General features: G+C 48.9%; 1 protein-coding gene across 1 annotated transcript in view; it reads right to left on the bottom strand.

Annotated features, from left to right (window-relative positions):
• Positions 1 to 15,775, bottom strand: part of KCNQ3 (potassium voltage-gated channel, KQT-like subfamily, member 3) — a 107,631-nt gene extending 91,856 nt beyond the window's left edge. The window contains exon 1 of the mRNA XM_006879455.1: positions 15,525 to 15,775. Coding sequence (XP_006879517.1) covers positions 15,525 to 15,775 — 251 coding nt within the window. The remainder of the gene's footprint in view (positions 1 to 15,524) is intronic.
• Between the last annotated feature and the right edge of the window lie 3,283 nt (positions 15,776 to 19,058).

Genomic DNA, 19,058 nt, shown 5'->3' with positions numbered 1-19,058 from the left:
CCAGTCACTGAATCAATCCACCTCATAGAGGGTCTTCCCCTCCTGTGCTGTCCCTCCACCCTACCAAGCGTGATGACCCTCTTCAAGGACTTGTCTGTCCTTACAACATGTCCAAAGTATGCCAGACGAAGCCCCAGAATCCTTGCCTCCAAGGAGTAGCCTGGTTTAACCCTCTCCAAGATGAATCTGTTTGTTTTCCTAGCAGTCCATGGCACCCTCAGCACTCTTCTCCAGCACCACAGCTCAAAGGCATCAACTCTCCTTCTATCCTCCTTACTCATTGTCCAGGTCTCTGATGCATGACAAGTGATTGTAAAGACCATGGCCTGTATCAGACGCACCTTAGTCTCCAGAGACATACCGTTACTCTTGAGTTGCTCTTTAGAGAGGTCCCTAACAGCAGACTTTCCCATCGCAATACGTTTTTTGATTTCCTGGCTGCTGGTGCCAAGAGTGTTGAGCAGTAGATAGGAAAATAATTGTTCCAGTTCTGAAAGTGGGTGCTACAAGGGGACCCAAACCAGCTCCCTCTACACTGCATGGAGTGCTAGAGCGGAGAGCTTCTGGGCTGCTGTTGTTAGGTGTTGTGCAGTTGAAGATGGAACATATTTGCTAAAGATTCTAATTCCTCTCTGCAAACCCACTTGACAAAAACATATATGTTGTTTGTTGTTATGTACTGTCAAGTCGCCTGCGACTGACCCTATGTACAAGAGCCCTAAACTCTGCTCTGTCCTGTGCCAGTTTCATTGTCTCTGACACACCTACCCTCATTACTGAGTCAACCCACCTCATAGACGGTCTTCCCCTCCTGCGCTGTCCCTCCACCCTCCCAAGCTTGATGTCCTTCTCCAAGGACTGGTCCCTCCTTACAACATGTCCAAAGTATGTCAGATGGAGCTTCAGAATCCTTGCCTCCAAAGAGCAGTCTGGCTTCACCCTCTCAAGGATGACCCTGTTCGTTCTTCTAGAGGTCCATGGTATACTGAACACTTTTCTCCAGCACCACAGCTCAAAGGCATCAATTCTCCTTCTGTTCTCCCTAGTCATGGTCCAGCTCTCTCTCTCTCTCTCTCTCTCTCTCACACACACACACACACACACACACACACACATCTACATATTGCCATTGTTGTTATGTGCCATCAATTTGTAACTGACTCACTGTTGACCCTCTAGCAGGGTTTCAGAGCCTGTAAATCCAGAAAAAGAATGACGATCTTTCTCCCAAGGAACAACTAACTAGTTGTTACTGTGTGCCACTGAGTCAGAACTGACGTGTAGCTGACCCTCTAGGGAGTTTTCAGAGGCAGTAAATCACACAGGAGGAGACTGCTCATCCTTCTCCAGCAGACAGGCTGGTGGATTCGAACCATGTGCCTTTGGTATTGCAGCTACTACAGCACAGCTTCCTACCACTAGGATGAAATATATATAATGCAATATGTCATTCAATTGGATGCTTCTGTGAGTACTGATTGGGGATCCAAAAAATGAAATCCTTGATAATTTCAATCTTCTCTGCATCTAGCATGATGTTGTTGATATGCCCAGTTGTGCTGAGATACAATCCATATTAAAGGATCTATCTTTAATTAATATTAAAATCCATCTTCAATCTTCTTTAGTAAGTGCCACGCAACACAGGTTGTTGATGAGTTTTCCTCCAGTTCTGATGTCACATTCTTCTTCACATAATCTAGCTTTTCAAAATATTTTCTCAGCATACAGATGGAATACTTATGCTAAATGCGTGCAACTCTGACGCACACCTTTCCTTGTTTTAAACGTTGGAGTAGCCACTTGTCCTGTTTGAACATCTTGCCCTCTGTACAAGCTCTACATGAGCAAAAGGAAGTGTGCTGGAATTCTACTTCTTCAAATAGTTTCCATTTGAATGACTACTTCTTGGAATCTCTTGCCATCAAGGAGATTGATGGAATCATCATGGAGACCTTGGAATCTACCTGTCAGTAAATTTTGACACATGGTGACCCTCTATTTGGTTTCTGAGGCTGTATTTTTCTACAGGAGGAGACGTCATCATTCCACCATGGAGTAGCTTTGAACTGCCAACCTTCATGTATTAGTGTGAAAGCAATATCCACAGTCATGTACAATGGCAAATGTCTTATAACTTGGGTAAGTCAGGTGGATAAATAGCTTTTTACTAGTCAATCAACAGACACGTAGTGTCCATGGTACACAGTACAAGGGATTACAGGGGGGAGGCAGGTGGAAGCCACTTCTATTTTGTAGGAACGGGAGGAGCACCTACACCTATGGAGCATCTGTGAAGTGTGGGGACCCCTGTCATTCGATCACCAAAGCTCATGCAATTGGGACAGCGGGTACTTAAGAGACTTCAAGAGACTTACCTACAAAGATGTAGGCTACAAAGATGTGGCAGAACTGGGATTTGAACTTAGATCTCTCTGTTTCCAGAGATGTATATTAATATTAAAAGGAAAACTATATGACTTGTTGTAGAGTAAAACTGTACAAGTCCAACGGAAACAAGACTATTGCCTGTCTGCCATCTGAGCCCATGAACAGCTCTTTTGTGAAAGACGAAGGGGGAAGAGAAGAAGCAGAGAAGCAGTGAAGGGGGGAGAGAGGAGAGAGGGGAGAGGAAGAGTCTGGGTCCAGCAGAGGTGCCTCAGGAGAGGTGGGCACTGCCCTCCCGCACAGTTCACAGCCAGCTCCTGAAAGCTTTCTGGGGCAGCCACGGGTCAGGGTCCCCTCCAGGGCAGTGAGGGGGAGGTGGATTGTTTTCTTTCAGTCAGCGGTGCACATGGTTGACACTCTGGATGCTAATCCAAAGGCTGCAGGGTCAAGGTCACCACAAGTACCTCACAAAGGGCTGGCAATCCCCTTCTGGAAAATCACCACAAGAACTCGAAAGAGCAGATCTGACCGATGTGAGGTTGCCAGGAACCAGCGACCAAATTTTGTCATAAAAGCGGACTTCATTTACCTAGAGGACTGGAAAGCGAAAAGCTCAAGACCCTCATATGTGAGCTGTGTGGTTCAATGTTATTTAGTGTCCTGCTTCTGTTTACTTGCTAAAAATCTCTCATGGACAAGGATTCACACCGAGGAAAGCAGGGTCCCAGGCCCTCTTCTCGGGTATGGAAGGCTGAACTCAATTCCTACAGCTCAGACAGCAAGCCTGGGTCCTCGGCTTCCTTCCTAGCCTGCAGTCGAAGCCGGGACACGGCCCTGCTCTCATTTCCGCCTGGACTATCCTGTAATTGTTTATTGGCAACTCTGCAGCCTTGAGGTAAGAGTCTTTTCATTATTTATAAACGTTGGGTTTTTATTATAAGTGCAATATAACCACAGCACAGAACTTAACCAATGAGAAGGAAAAACCATGGCGAAGAGACCCACAGTCCCACTCCCCTGCAGCACCGGGCCCTTTCTTTCATTATTTCTTGTGTACATTTATTTATAAAGCCGCAATCACAGTATGTGTACTTTTTTTAGCACCTTGAATGATCCTGTCTTGTCTCCTGAGGAAGGTAAGGTGGTACCTCAAAGTGAAATCAGTGCTCATCATTTAGAAAACTAGCTTCTGCTGCAATTATTTTTGTGTCTGTCCCTCAGTTTCTTCATTTGGAAGATGAGTGTTATACGAGTGAAGTTACTAGCAGGTGTTAAGATTTTTTTAAATTAATTTTAATAAACATTTACGGAGATTTGGGATTTCCATTCATTCATTGCCGCACTTTTCTCCTGGCCCACCCCTCCCCAACAGTTCGCTTCCCTCTCCAAAAAGAAAAAGAAAAAAAATTCATTCATTGGTATACAATTCCCCCATCCCTCCTCGCCCCCCACCCCCAGAGTACACTTCTCTATGCAACCTTAATTCTTGATTAACAACAGTTTAGCTCAATTGGTTTGGAGCACTCTAGATGGAATCAAACTGACCATTTGCAAGATAAAACCAAAAGCAAATGGAATGCTGTTAAGTCAGCGCCAACCCACAGTGACCCTCACCGGGCTTCAGAGGTCACGATCACACTCTAACCGGAGCTGCTGTCATCATTGTCTGCCGGACTTACAGCCTCTAGTATAGCAGTTCAAGACCTACAGACTGCATCACAAGAGCACCTCCCCAAATTGATGAAAGCAAGGGCAAAGATTAGACAGGAAGTTTAGGAGGCAGCGAGTCTGCGCTGATGGAGGAAGAGGGGGTGAGGCCGGCTCACCCTTGTCCCAGCGGGAAGAGGGTCACCAGTGTGGATGAGCCACACATGGAGTAGTTAGTGGGTTGGTGTGGACTCCAGCCACCGCCAGGGAGTCGTTCTGTCACGTGGATTCTCTCGTCTGGTTTCCAAGGCTTTCGTTTTAATAGGAGTAGAACGCATCATCTTTCCCCATGGAACGGCTGGATCCACATTTCTGGCGTTTTGGTTATCAATGTGTTTTGATAGGTGCATTTTCAACAATAAAATTATTTTCTGAAAATAATTTTAAGAGATGAAAAAATATGAAACACTTAGAACAGGGATTTGCACATAGGGCTCTGTTATTGTTGCTGCTGTGTACCATCAGGTTAGAACCGACCCACAGCTGACCCTCCAGTGGGCTGTCAGAGGCAGTTAATCCAACAAGAGATTGTCTAGCCTTCTCCAGAGGAGCAGCTGGTGGATTCAAACCCTGTGCCTTCAGGATTGCCAACAGAGCTCCCTATTCTGTTATTATTAGTCTTAAACAATTTACCATCCAGGCCTGTGGCTTTAATGTTGAAAATAGCCAAGCCTCAGGTGGTCTCTGAAAGGGCCCAAGAAGGATTCAGCTCCTGCCTCAAACCCTGATGGGCCCCCTCTGCCATGTCCCACATCTAGGGACCCCTGGCCCTCCGTTCTCACAACTCCTGTGGACTGTCCCTATTGGTCAGCAAGTTACTTAGCATCACCATTCTGGGCAAACTCCTACTTATCCTCCAAAACCCTATCCAGATGAAATTCACTGCAGGAAACCTCCTCTTCCCTCCTGTAACCCTCTCATGTCTGCAGCTTATGCAGGCATCTAACACAGCAATAAGAAATGGACTCTAAAGAAATCAAAGTGATATGCATGTTGTTGTGTACCATTGAGTCAGAACTAGTTCCTGGCTGACCCTCCAGCTATGAAGATATATGTGCCTTACTTATAAAAATCACAGGCAAGGTTAAAATCTTCTTTTCTCTACTGCCTCCTATGCCTGTCAAAAATATCAATCGCTCCTCTCCCAAGTTACCCATCCAGGTGACACACATGTCAACATGTCTTTTGTGAGACTGTCTCACACTAATTTACTGTTTCCTAATTCATCCTATGGTACAGATTTAAGTTTGCCTGAACATAGAGAGATGTCTGCATTCTTTTTCAATACAGCAGAGTATTCCAGACCAAACCCCAAAACAAACCACCCACTGTGGCTGCATGGGTTCCAATGCATACAGGCCTTTCATTGGGTTTCTGAGGTTGTGAATCCTATCAGGAGGAGACGGCCTTGTTTTCCTCCAAGGAGCAGCGAGAGATTCAAACCACCAAGCTTTTAGTTAGCAGCTCAACAAGTAACCCGCTACACCACTAAGGCTCCTTCAACACTGCCGAATACACTACAGTTAATTCTCCTACTTCTCAATCCACACATTGCAACCTCCTTATATACATCCACGTTCCCCTGGATGTCTGTCTACCCCACTGTGATCTGCAGGGCTTTCAACGGACTGTTTTAATAAGGAGGTCAGTAGGCCTTTCTTCCTAGTCCATCTTAGCTCAGAAGCTCTGAAAAGCAAACCATTATAATAACCACACAGTCTTCCACTGACAGATGGGTGAGGGCTGAGCATGAAGTGCATTGGCAGGGAACAGAACCCGGTCTCCCGCGTGGAAGGTGAGGATTCTATCAGTGAATCTCAAGTGTCTTCCTCAAACGAGTTCACAACTGTCCTATGAACAGCCGTCCCTGGTTGCTCAGCTGTGCCTGGGGCTGACCCGACGGCAGCTGACAAGGACCCCACGACACTGTGAGCTTCTGGCACTGGGGTCTTACTTGTCACAGCTGTCCTTTAACCTCTCCGAGTCAGCATCACGTCTGAGATGTTCAACGAGTGGTGGGTGAATGGATGAATGGACAGGTGAGCAAATGAAGGAATGAGTGGAGAGAAAAAGGACTGTATCCTCTCTAGGATAGAGACAAGGAGGTGGGTCAGCTGTCTTGGCCTTGGCCTCCCAATCCACTGACCTTGAGGACTCAGAGACAGCTTTCAGAGGAGGACATGGCCAGGGAAACCCAGCTGCTTCCAGTAAACAGACTGCCTGTCCCATTTTTTTTGATTCTTGTGCAAATGTCCAGAGCCCTTGGGCACAGGCAAAGGGATTTAAATAAGCTTCAGAAAGAAAGAAATAATTGCTTCGGAAATAGCCGAATGGGACCTTTCCAATAAACCATTTCTATCCAGGAGAGAATGAACGTGGGGGGAAAAATTGCCCAAAGCAGCAAATTTATGAAGAAGCTATAAAGTTCTCGAAATAGGAAGTGTGCAAAGCAATGTGCTGCCTTAGCATCCCTTGGTATTGCCGGGCATTCAAATCTTTTATGAGGCAGCAATGAAGCTGAAGATCAAAACAATGCTTTAAATCAGTATTTAGCAGGAGGGAGAAATGTCTTTGCTTAGGCAAGGCCGATTGCTGGGCTGATAAAGCCCTTTGCTCATTTGCTCTCTGTCGGAAGGAAGCAGGGGATATGTGATAGAGGCGGTAGCCTGCACTGACCACAACACATCATGCTATCTGATTGTTTTGCAGAACGTCCCTCTGTACGATGGAGACACTGTGTCCTCTGACGGCCATCTCCTGGTCACACTGTCCCTTACATCTGGACGGCCTTCCTTCTCTCTCTTCTTTCCTGAGCCGACCCACCCATCTTTCAGAGTTCAGCCCAGGCACGCCCTCTCTCAGACAACACGCCACGCAACGAAGGATGCTGGAGGTGTTAGAACACCAGCTCTGCGGTCTGTGTGATTGAGACCCTCAGCTGGCATGTTTCTGGGAAGAATTTTGAACCATCTGAGTCCCATTTTCATTATTTACAAAATACTATTGGTATCTAACTCCTAAGTTATAGAGAGAGAACGCCCAACATTTGCCAGCTTGCTGCTTGCTGCACTGGGGATAGCTCGGTGGTGGTGGTGAGACCAGACACTACGCTGCTGGTCTTTTGAATGTTATCCTGGTCACACGCTGTGGCAGACTGAGGCAGATGAGGAAGAAAGGCCTGGCTAACGACTTCTAAAAATGAGCCAATGAAAGTCCGTATGGGTCACCACAGAATACGACCTGATCCAGTGCTGGACAATGAGCTCTCTGGAACGTGCACAAGGGCCTGAACAATGGAATCGGGTCCACCGCCGACTGGCCGACTGTGAAGGTGGTACAGGTGCAGCAGCCATTAGACCTACTGTGCGTGAGGTCGCCACGAGCTGCAGGTAACTTGACGGCAACTAATCCATACAAAGTTAATGCGATGCTGATCAAGTAGCCGCTACCTGAGGAATTCCACATACTTTGGTCACGTAACTAGGGGAGGCTGTTCCTTGGAGAGGGACATAATGCTTGCGAAGATGGACAGCTGGAAAAGCGAGGAAGACCCTCAGCCGGGTGGACGGACACAGTGAGGCAGCCATGGGCTCAAGTGTGCCAGAGACGGTGAGGCTGGCACAGGACGGGACAGGACAGACTGGCTGTTCAAGGGCAGCTAGGAGTCGTCCTTGACCCGACGGCACCTAAGAATCACAACAACGGCCTGCTGAGGAAACACCCAAACCCAATGAATCCACGGCTGTCGGGTTGATTCCAGCTCAGGGCAGGCTGTAAATCTCCACAGGAGACTTCTCACCTTCCTCCTGACAAGAAGCTGGTGGATTAGAACTTCTGACATTTTGATGGGGGACCAGAACTCCTCAAGGAACAGTAACCATGGTAATAAGAATCATTATAAAGAGTTGTGGCGCTGGAGAAGAATATTGAACATACTATGGACGTCCAAGAGAACAAATAGGTCAGTATTGGAGAGGGTAACACGAAGTTTCTCCTTGCAAACAAGGTTTTTGAAGCTCAGTCTCATATACTTTGGGCTCATGGCCAGTAGGGATGAGTGAGTCCCTGGAGAAGGACATCATGATTGGAAGGGTGGAGGGACAGTGCCGGAGAGGAAGACCCTGAATGAGAAGGATTGCCACAGTAACTGGGGTTACGGGGGGGTAGCTGTGTTGGAGTCAGTGAGACTGGCTCAGGCCAGGGTAGGCTTCAGAGCTATGCTATATAGGGTCACTTTGAATCACAGGTGACTTTATGGCACATAACAGCAACAACAACAACAACAACAACAACAACAACATTATACTTGTTTCCATTGTTCCCTGGTTGTTCCCTTGGTCAAGGCTGGGTTGGGGTCTCTGTTCTCTGATGACCTGAGTATACTCTCTTTGACTTATATTTCCTTTTGACAGATGATAAGCTTCAAGGAGGTGGAATGACCTCACCAGGGTCTGCCAGCTGAGGACACAGTTTGAGTTCTCTCTGTCCCCAGCTTTTTCTATTATGTTTCAGTGACATCAGCATCACCTGGCCATCCTAACTCCTTGTGTGCAAGAAAGAGGGGAATGCTTGTTGGAGGCAGAAACGGTCCCACCCAGCTGACTGCTCAGAGAGAGGAGAATATGTAAATAATGAGAACAATCCCTTGCATACCAATGACGAGATGCCAGACGTTCTAGGCACGTCTCACACTGCGACAATTCAATGCTCATCAAATCCCCACCAATGAAAGAAATGCAGCTGGGGTGCACCTTAGTGGCCAGGACGATGGGTCTTCATCTTATAGCTCTGGGCATGTTGTCAGGAAGGCCCAATCCCCAGAAAAGGACAAGGTGCTTAGGAAAGTGGACGCTCAGAGGACAGGAAGATGCGCAGTGAGATGGACGGATACAGCCACTGTCCTGATGGGCTTGACCACAGCAGAAATTGTAAGGATGGTGCCGGATCAGACATAGCTCAGATCTGTGGACACAGGGTGGTCATGAACCAGAGTTGACGCAAAAGCATTTAACAACTGAACGTACTCGCCCCTTTGAAGGGGAAGGATGGGCAACCTCCTCTCATAAAGTTCACAGCCCAGTGAGGGTTGGCATGGCTGAGAATTTACTCCATCGAAGTGAGTGTATAAATAGATCATAATATATTGGCCTAGTGGACAGAAAGTGATGCTACCAAGCCAAAGGTGAGTGATTTTAGTCTGTGGCCCTCAGGCCAGTTTTAATTGTTTTTGGTCAAACATTCTTCTAAGTGGTATAGCACTGGTCTGTCCATTTGCTGTACAGAGGAAACTCGTGGCTGCTGTGAAGCTGAACACTGTGACCCTGATGTGTCAAATGCATTAATGGTTACCCATGGTGAACAGTGTTTGGTGGAGCTCCCCAGTTAAAACCAGCCTGGAAGCAGGAGTGGCATCCACTTCTGAAATAGCTTGCCTCTGGAAACCCTATGAACCTGGAGAAATGATGAAAGTTCTACAAGTGTTCAGGTCTTATGTTCACAGGGTCGCTATGAGTCATCCACGACTTGATGGCACTTGACAACAATAACAACCAACAAGATATTAATACACAGGTTGCTCTGACAGCCTACTGACAAGAAGCTGAACTGTAATCCGAAGGCACATGGTTCAAGGCACCAGCTACTCCACAGGAGAAAGATGGGCAATCTCCTCCCGTGCGATTAACTGCCTCCGAAAATCCACTGGAGGGTCAGCTATGGGTCAGTTGTGACTCGATGGTACACACAATAATATTAACATACACACACTTATTCATGAGCTAACTTGAAAAAGGGAGCTCTGGTGGACCAGTGGGTAAGGAGTTATACTGCCAACCCAAAGGCGGGTGGTTTGAACCCCCAGCTGCTCTATGGGAAAAAGATGGGCTATCTCCTCCTGTGTGATTTACAGCTTCTGAAATCACACTGAAGGGTCGGCTATGAGGTGGATTCAGTTTGATGGCACATAACAACAACGTGGGAAAAAACTACCCCTCACCCATAACCCACTGGTATTTCACCAAAACTGCTTCCCCAAGAAACACAAGTGTCTAGAGTTCTGATTTCTTCCTACTGGCCTCCAGGGGGCACTCAGGATCCTCTCAGCCCCGTTCAGAAGCCTCTTCTCAAACACAACGGTAAAGACAAGAGATGCTTAGATTCCAGATTTATGGGGTGATCGTGATGTAAATTGTCAATCCTTAGGGGATAAAGTCTTGGTGTTGAGTGGGTCTATCCTTCCTTCATTGATGCCTTCTGATTTCTTCCCATTCGGCTCGTCACAGTGCGCTTCGACCAGCCTCACCTGGAGGCCTGCTGACACACTAGACGTTCTTCCTCTAGTTTTTCTTGCACTTTCTCACCTGTACTTGGTGGGGTCATGCAGAGGAGGGACTAAGGTGTGGGTCTACTCTAAGGTGTGGGTTTATGCTGTGGCCAGAGATGGTTTAAGTGAATAGTTCTAATTTGTTTTCATTTTCCCCCTCCCCTGAGTCCCACCCCACTCCTTTTTTACTAATAGCCCCTTAATGTTCTTGTTTCTCCACTCCCCTATACTCAGTTCATGTGGTTCGTGTGGGCCTGAACCTCCTCCACTCTGGGCACAAGATCCAAACCCAGCTCATCTGTAGGCTCCGTCCGTCCTCTGTGCAGGGACTGGCTGATGAGCTAGTCCAATGAAGATGGGCAATGCTGGCCGTGATGCTGGACCACTGATACAGAGCCATGTCTCCAGCCTGTGGTGCTCACTGCGGGGACACAGCCCTGAAGGTCAGGGCCCTGCCTCCAGGAGCAGAGAGTCAGGGGAGAACGCAGCCCCCAGAACAGCAGAGGCAGGTGATGGAGGGCACCCTTGGAGGTCTGACCTTGTGAGAAACTCTGAGGGAGCTGAAAGAGTTCTCAGAAGTTCTTTACCCAAAGCTCATTGTCGTCGGACTGGAACCAACTCCCAGTTTCCATTTCAATGGGTTTTCAGAGGCTGTAAATCTCATAGGAGAAGACTGCTCATTTTCCTCCTTGGAGCAGCTAGTGGATTCGAACTGCTTGCCTTTAGGTGGGCAGCAGACCTCTTTACTCACTCGGCCACCAGAGTTCCTTTAGCAATTCTTCAGTGAAGAGAAATCACTGGGTGAGCCCATGAGACGTCTTCTATAGATATGGCTTCTTCTATAGACTTAACTACATAGGAAATATAGGGGTGAGGTGGCCACAATTCAATCTTTGACAGAGAGGGATCCTCTCTCTATAATGAAGGAGCGGAGCGTGGACGAAATGGCCCTTCTCTTCAGAGGCCAGCTAGGCCTTTCCAGCCTTCTGACTCTTAGAAAATTCTATAGAACTTGGCCTTTCTGAGAGTCTCCGCATGACAGCCTCACACTTCCACCTGCTCACTGTCTGCAGGTCCCTAGCGAGGTTCTCCAGCATCGACGCTAATGGCCCTCTATTCATGGCTTGTGGCATTAGATGGATGGCACACAGATCAATGAAAAGCAAGGCCCACTGTCCTTCCCCTTAGTCACCAGCTTGTAAGGGGCCAGGAGGACGAGGCAGCCATCTTTATGAGCAGGACACCCACACACCCTAGCAGGACAAACTTGTTCCAGGAAGGTTCTCCCCAAAGACTCCTCTGGACCTCTTTCTGGAATACGGTCACCCACTCCCTCAAGCACACGCATTTTGGAGGGGCAGGTGACCTGCAATCCAGTCTCTGAATGAGAGGATCAAACCTACACAGACCCCCAGAAGTTCACCTCCACCAGGATCTAGGGTTCCCTCCCAAGAAGCAGAGACAGGACTCTGAAGTTGACGCAGGTGCCAGCCAGCTCCCACCCCAGCTGCCAAACTTGGGGGTGGTTACCCTGTCTGGACTTCCACGTCCTGCATCACACAGGAGGAGGGTGTTTCCCTCACAGCGTGAGACTCAGATTACATCATGAGGGACACGACCTGGAGAAGTGCCTGGTGACAGACTGCGCACTGACATGTCCTGAACTCCTACGGTGAGCACCTCAGGAATACTCACAGAAACCCCCCGAGTCAGAATTGATGACATGGCAAGGAGCTTGGCTTGGCTACGGCTCCCAGGGTCACGTAAGCAGTGACTGGGCTTGGTTTCTCATCCAAAGGCTGGAGCAAGAATCCACGCAGACTTGAATGAGAAGAAAGACTTGGTGGGCTCTGTTTGAAGAGATCCACTCTGTGGAGCACAGTCCTCCCACGGCACAGGGGGAGCCTCGAGAGGTTGGGCTCAATTTGACGGGGCGTGGTCTGATTTGACAGGTACTTGTATGTAAGTGTTGATGTTATTCCTATCTTACAAAAGAAGAAAAGAAGGCACATAGAAGACAGGTCCAAGGCCATGCCCTGACACATGTTAGCCCAGGATTTTGACCCAGGTCATGTGACTCCAGAGATAACATGCTCTAGCCCAGGTTCAAGGCCATGCCCTGACAAATGTTAGCCCAGGATGTGGATTCAGGTCATGTGACTCCAGAGACAACACGCTCTATCCCAGCTCCTGAGCTCACATGATCGCTGCTCTACCCTTCCCTTTCCTCCCCTCCCCTCCGTCCCTTCCCCTCCTCTCCTCTCTCTTCCCATCTCCTTCCTTCCCCTCCTCCCCTCCTCTCTCTTCTCGGCTCCTTCCCTTCTCTCCCCTCCCCACCTCTCCTCATGGATATCTTGGGTACCTCATATCCATTCTATTTTCTGCAATACCAATGATGGTTAGCACTCAGAGAACTGGATATGATCAATTTTGCAGTGGCCTGGAAATCCCCTCCATCTATTTTTGTAGCCCAAGCAGGACCTCACAAAAATCCACAGTACAAGATGAACTTCTGCTCCACTCAGACACCCCCAGAGAGAATCTCGCACCTTGCCCTGTGACCTATATTCTGAAGTTCAAGTGCATAAATATCCAAGTTGAAACCGAGGAAAACTACTCTTGTTAAGAACGTAAAGGGTGGACTTTGAGAGGTCAGAGCGCCTAAACTTTTAAGTGTCAATAAAGGATTTTAAGATTGCAATATTCTAGAGTATTGCTCTACAGCTACGGTGGAATAAAACATGAAATCAATTAACAGAAGAAAAGTTATGGAGTTCATAAAAAAGTGGAAATATGGGTCAAAGAAGAAATTGGAAGGAGAACTGGGAAATATTTTAAAGAACAATTATTTCCAAACTTTTGGGTATAGCTAAAGCATAGCTAAGAACGGGGAGTTCATGACTATGATGGCTTAGATGTCAAAGGTTACAACCCAATAACCCACTTTCCACAGTAGGCACCAAAAATAACAATGGTGAATGCCCTTTGGGGATGACGTCTACATTGGGAGGCAGATCCTAACGATTGTGGCAAGCTTTTGAGAGTATGTACAAACTACTGAATCGTACACTTTGAAAGGATGAATTTTATAATACGTGTATTTTATCTTAATTAAAAAGATGACTATATAAAAGAGAATGGGTATATGGATAGATAGAAAGAGGACCAGATGAGTGGATGAGCTGTGGATGGACAGCTGGGGGCTTACTGAATGGAAAATTGTCCAGCTAGAGAGTACCTGAGAGATGGAGGAACGGATTCTTGGTGGGTGGATGGTTGCTGGCAAACTGACAGACTGACTGAGGGTTTGAGTGCTGGATGGATGGAAGAATGGGAACAGGGGCAGGTAGAGGGATTGAGGGTTTTACAGATTGTTGCAGAAAACGGATAAATGGAAAGCTAATGAAAGCTCCAGGAAAAGAACACACATTTCTAATGGTTCTAGAGGATGCAAACAGGTTGGGAGCGTTACACACGGAGCACAAGAAGCTCCCATGGATTAAACGCTGTCCTCGCACTGATCCTTAGACAAAGAGATAGCGCATGGCAAAGTCGAAGGCCAAGGAAAGAGAGGCAGATTCCCAGTGAGATGGCCGGATGCAGCCTCAGCAATGGGATTGTGCAGAGCAGTGGCTGTGGGGATGGCAACACGTCTGACTTAAGTCACAGTGTCTTCAATTGCCTCATACACAGGCAAAAGCCGGGATATTATTAATAAGAAAAGCAAAAAAGAACTGGAGCCTTTGAATGTTGGTGTTGGCAAAGAACACGGAACATCAGGGCTGCCAGAACTAGTAACCCGTCGTGGAGGAAGTTCAGCTGAAAGGCGTCTCAGAAGTAAGGCTGGTGACAGTTCACCATGCATAGTTTGATCATGTTATCAGGAGGTGTTACTGATCTCTGGAGAAAGACAGAAAGGAGGAGGCCAGTTAAAAAGACAACGACAGCTAAGGGAGTGCATTAACACAGTGGTTGCAGTAATGGGCTCAACACACTAACGACTGGGAGGCTGGAGAAGGACCGGGCTGCATGTCAGTACGTCGTGCATAGGTTTGCTCTAGGCTGGGATTGGCTTGAAAGCATCTAACAATATGGGCTCAATAAATAATTGTTAAATGAATGCGTAAGTATCTCTGTTCTTTGTAAGAAGGAATAACAGACCCCTTCGTGCCCTACAGTTCGGACAAAAGATTATTCTCGGAACAGAATACATTTTCAAGTATTTTGTGCAATCTCTTCATTATATCTGAAATTCAGCTGAGGAAAAAGGGAAGAAAATCGGGAAGACAGGCCTGACGGAAGGCGCCAGAAACGGGAAACAAAGCCCCGACCTGATCCCAATGACCACAGAACTTGGTGGCACAAATGGTGAAGTGCTGTTACTAACTGAAAGGTGTGAGGTTTGAATCCACCCAGAGATGCCTCAGAAGAAATGGCTGCAGATTGACAACTGAAAAACCAGCCATTAAACCTAATGGAGCACAGTTCTCCCTGACACACGTGGGGTCACTATGGATAATGACTTAACTCAGTGGGAACTGGTTTTCAAGGAGGCGGGAGACGGAAGAGCTGCTGGGAACCTGGACGAGTAGAGGCCCCGAGCTAAGCTTCATCTCTGCATGAGAAGTGGGCGTGGAGGAGGGCGGACAGAGGCCATGGCTCCTCTGACGTCCCGGTGTTCTCCCTGCAGGGAGAGCTAGCTCCCCTATTCTCTGGGGTGGGTGCCAACCTCATGGTCCCAGTCACAGCAGCCCTACTTTGCCCAGCCAGGCTCCGACTGCTAAGGGGACCAGAATGATCCCACAAGCTGCCCTTCGAGCTGGGCCTCTCTCTGGTTCAAGGCCCCACCAGTGCTCTGAGGTACCACAACTGGCCTCCTTCCCTGCTTGGCTGCAGCAGGATCCTTCCATGATTGGGCCTTGGGGTGTTTTGAAGCCTGAGACAGAGAGAAAGGCAACAGGCAGGCTTTCTCCTGCTTCCTGCACAGAGCTGGGGGAGGCGGGCTGTGTGGGCGGTGAGCAGAGGGGACCAAGCTGGCAGCGCAGATGTGACAAGGAGGACAGAGAGGCCCAGCAGCGACAGCCTGTGGGAGGAGTGTCAGACTGACCAGCGGCTGGTGTGCAGCCTGCTGTCCAGCCGTCGTGCCCTGTCTCCCCGCGGTGCCTGCTGTCTCCCTGTGGTGCCCGCTGACCGGTCGTGGTGCCCACTGCCCGGCCGTGGTGCCCGTTGTCTGGCCGTGGTACCCGCTGTCCGGCCGTGGTGACCGCTGTCCAGCCGTGGTGACCGCTGTCCAGACGTGGTGACTGCTGTATCCCCATGGTGACTGCTGTCCAGCAATGGTGCCCGCTGTCCAGCCATGGTGCCCGCTGTCCGGCCGTGGTGCCCACTGTCTCCCCGTGGTGCCCGCTGTCTCCCCGTGGTGGCTACTGTCCTGCCGTGGTGCCCACTGTCCAGCCATGGTGACTGCTGTCTCCCCGTGGTGCCCGCTGTCTGGCCTGCCCCTCGGTGTATAGGCTGCTGCTTGGTGTCCCCGTGAGGCCCAATGTCCAGCCTGCCGCTCGCTGTCTGGCTATGGTACTCAAGTGTCCAGCTATGATGCCTGCTGTCCGGCCATGGTGCCTGCTGCCTGGCCTGCCCCTCGTTGTCTAGCCTCCTGCTCAGTGTCCCTGTGACACCCAGATTTCAGCCCGCCACTCCTGCTGCCCAGTGCCCACCCTGCAGCTGCACAGTGTCCTGGTGCCAGTGCCGACACGTGGCTTGGCTTTAATCTTGGCCACAAATGACACCTTCCATGTGTGAACAGGGACGGGGCAGGTGGGCTGCGTGGGGCCCTCGTCTTGGGTGTAAGACAAGAGTTTACAGCCGTGTTATTCATGAGAGCCATGAAGCGGTTGCCGCCGTGAGGTGCTGCTGGGTTGGTTCCGACCCGGGGTGAGTGGGGTGTGTCGAGTGCACTGCTCCCCAGGGTTTCGGGCCGGTGACCTTTCAGAAGCAGAAAGCCAGGCCTGTTCTGGGTGGGTCTGGGCCACCAACCTTTGGGTCAATAGTTGGTGATCAACCAACTCTCCCCCCTGTCCCCCCGCCGCCCTGGGACTTCACTGTATGGTTGCTGTTGTTAAGTGCCACCAAGTCAGCTCCGACTCGTAGTGACCCTGTGTGAACACAGGAAGTCCCGGCCAGTCTGACCCCATCTCACGGTGTCTGGTGGCCTTGAGCCTGTCTCTGCAGTCACTGGGACAATGCACCTCGTTGAAGGGCTTCCTCTCTTCTGATGACCCTTCACTTTTCTAAGCCTCATTCTCCTTCCCTGGGACTGGCCCTCCTGATACTCTGTCCGGTATATGAGACAAAGTGTAACTGTCCTCGCTTCTAAGCAGAAGGCTGCTTGTACTTCTTCCAAAACAGATTTGCTTTTTCTTCTGGCAGTCCACGGGACGGTCAACGATCTTCAACAACACAATGTTAAGGTATTACGTTTTTTTCTGGTCTTCTTATCCAACATTCAATTTTCACATACATTAAAAGCAAGTGAAAATACTATGACTTGGGCCAGGAATACCACATGGATTAGACACCATCTATCTATTAAGTTGTTATGGTGTACTGTCCAGTAAGACCTGAGTCATAACTGACCCTTCTGGGGGTTTTTGCTGTTGCTGTTGTTATATGCCATCGAGTTGCTTGTGACTCATAGCGACTCTATGTACAACAGCCCTAAACTCTGCTCTGTCCTGTGCCAATCGCTCTGTCTCTGACACTCCCATCCCGATTACCCCAGTCACTGAATCAGTCCATCTCATAGAGGGCCTTGCCCTCTTGCGCTGTCCCTCTACCCTCCCAAGCATGATGTCCCTCTCCAAGGACTGGTCCCTCCTTACAAGACGTCCAAAGTATGTTAGACAGAGCCTCAGAATCTGGGGGTTTTTTAGAGGCAGTAAATAATACAGGAGGAAATTACTCATCTTTCTCTCATGGAGCAACTGGTAGATTTGAACTGCATACCTGCACAACACTAGAGTTCATGCAATAGCAGAAGAATTGATGTCACTGAGCTGAGCTGTGGTGTTGAAGGAGAGTACTGAGTATCTCACGGACTGCCAAAAGAACACACAGGTATGTCTTGGAGAAGGTACAGCCAGAGTGCTTTTTGGTGGCCAGGATGGTGAAGCGTCGCTTCAAACACTCTGGGCTTGTTGCTAGGAGAGGCTGTCCTTTGGAGAGGACATCATGCTTAGAAAGTTGAGGGATTGGCGAAGAGAGGAAGCCCCTCAACGAGACAGATTGAAACGGTGCCTGCAGCAATAGGCTCAAGCGTGTCAGAATCTGTGAAGATGGCACAGGATAGGACAAGTTCAGGGTCTGTTGTTCACAGGGTTGCTATGGGTTGTACCTGACTTGATGACACCTAACAACAACAGTACACTAGATACTTTGTGAGACAGTTAGAGATCATGAAGATGATCTATGTGAGCCCAGACTCCACAGAGCTACACCAGCTGGTGAATGGATCACAACGTGTGACGTATTCATGGAGTAGAACAATACTTGACAACAGAAGGCAACAACACACAATACAAACTACAACAGAAGACTACATATTTCATGCTTCCACTGCTGTAAAATGTCAGAATGGGGACATTTTTCCAGGTAAGTCATTGAGTGCTTGCTTTGGGCTGAGGGGTCTGGAGGAGGAGAGAGACGTCAAGAGGACGGCATTTCTCTTTGAGATGACGACAGCATTCTGGAATTGACCATTGTGACACTGGAAGACCTCTGTGAATAGCCGAGAACCACTGGCTTGGATTCTAGCAATGGGAAGAAATGCGCCGTGTGTGGATCCTATCTCAGTAACGCTGTCTCAAGGAGCCTTCGTGGCTTAGTGCATTACCTCCTGGACTGCTAACTGAAAGGTTTGTGGTTCCAAACCGCTAGCTGCCTCACAGGAGAACGGTGAGGCAATCTGCTCGTCTCAAGACTCACATAGAGCCTTAGAAATTCAGTAGAGGGCCTCCACGAGCGGGGTCGGCTGACAGCACTGGGTTTGGTTTGAAAACAAGAAAAGCAGGGGTGAAGATGCAGGTTCCACATCACAGCCCGAGTCCTGAGCTTTCTGGATGAGCAGTAAGACGGCCGACTTCCTTGCAGCAAACGTGGCCAGCATGTAAGTGCTTAGCCACTGTGTCACCAGGGCTCTTCCATGACTCCCAGAGCCACACCTAAGTTTCACTAAAGATAAACAGCAATAATCTACTACCTGGGAAATAAGCAAAGGAACGGTGCTGTCTGAAGGTGCCGTAAGTTACATAAGCATGAGGTCATCGTGTGATAGGCTGGGTCTTGGTCCACTAGCTACCGTGTCCCACAGAAAAGAGAAGCAGCAGCAGGACCAAGGAAGGATGGTCATGTGACGAGGGCGCAGAGGCCTGAAGCAAGGCATCCACGAACAAAGGGCTGCTGCATGTCCCCCGAAGCCAGGAGCGAGGCACGAACAGATTCGCCTCAGAGCCTCCGAAGGAGTCAATGTGGTCAACAGCCCGTGACTACGGACGCCTGGCCTCCAGGGCTGTGAGGGAGGACACAGCTGTTCTGACAAGCCACCCAACTTACCATACTTTGTCTCAACAGCCCTGAGAAGCCAACA

Source organism: Elephantulus edwardii, unplaced genomic scaffold, assembly GCF_000299155.1.
Source record: "Elephantulus edwardii isolate Elephantulus edwardi_28Jun2011 unplaced genomic scaffold, EleEdw1.0 scaffold00003, whole genome shotgun sequence".
Lineage (NCBI taxonomy): Eukaryota > Metazoa > Chordata > Mammalia > Macroscelidea > Macroscelididae > Elephantulus > Elephantulus edwardii.
Note: the sequence above shows the minus strand (reverse complement) of the source record. Positions and strands in the feature narration are given on the sequence as shown.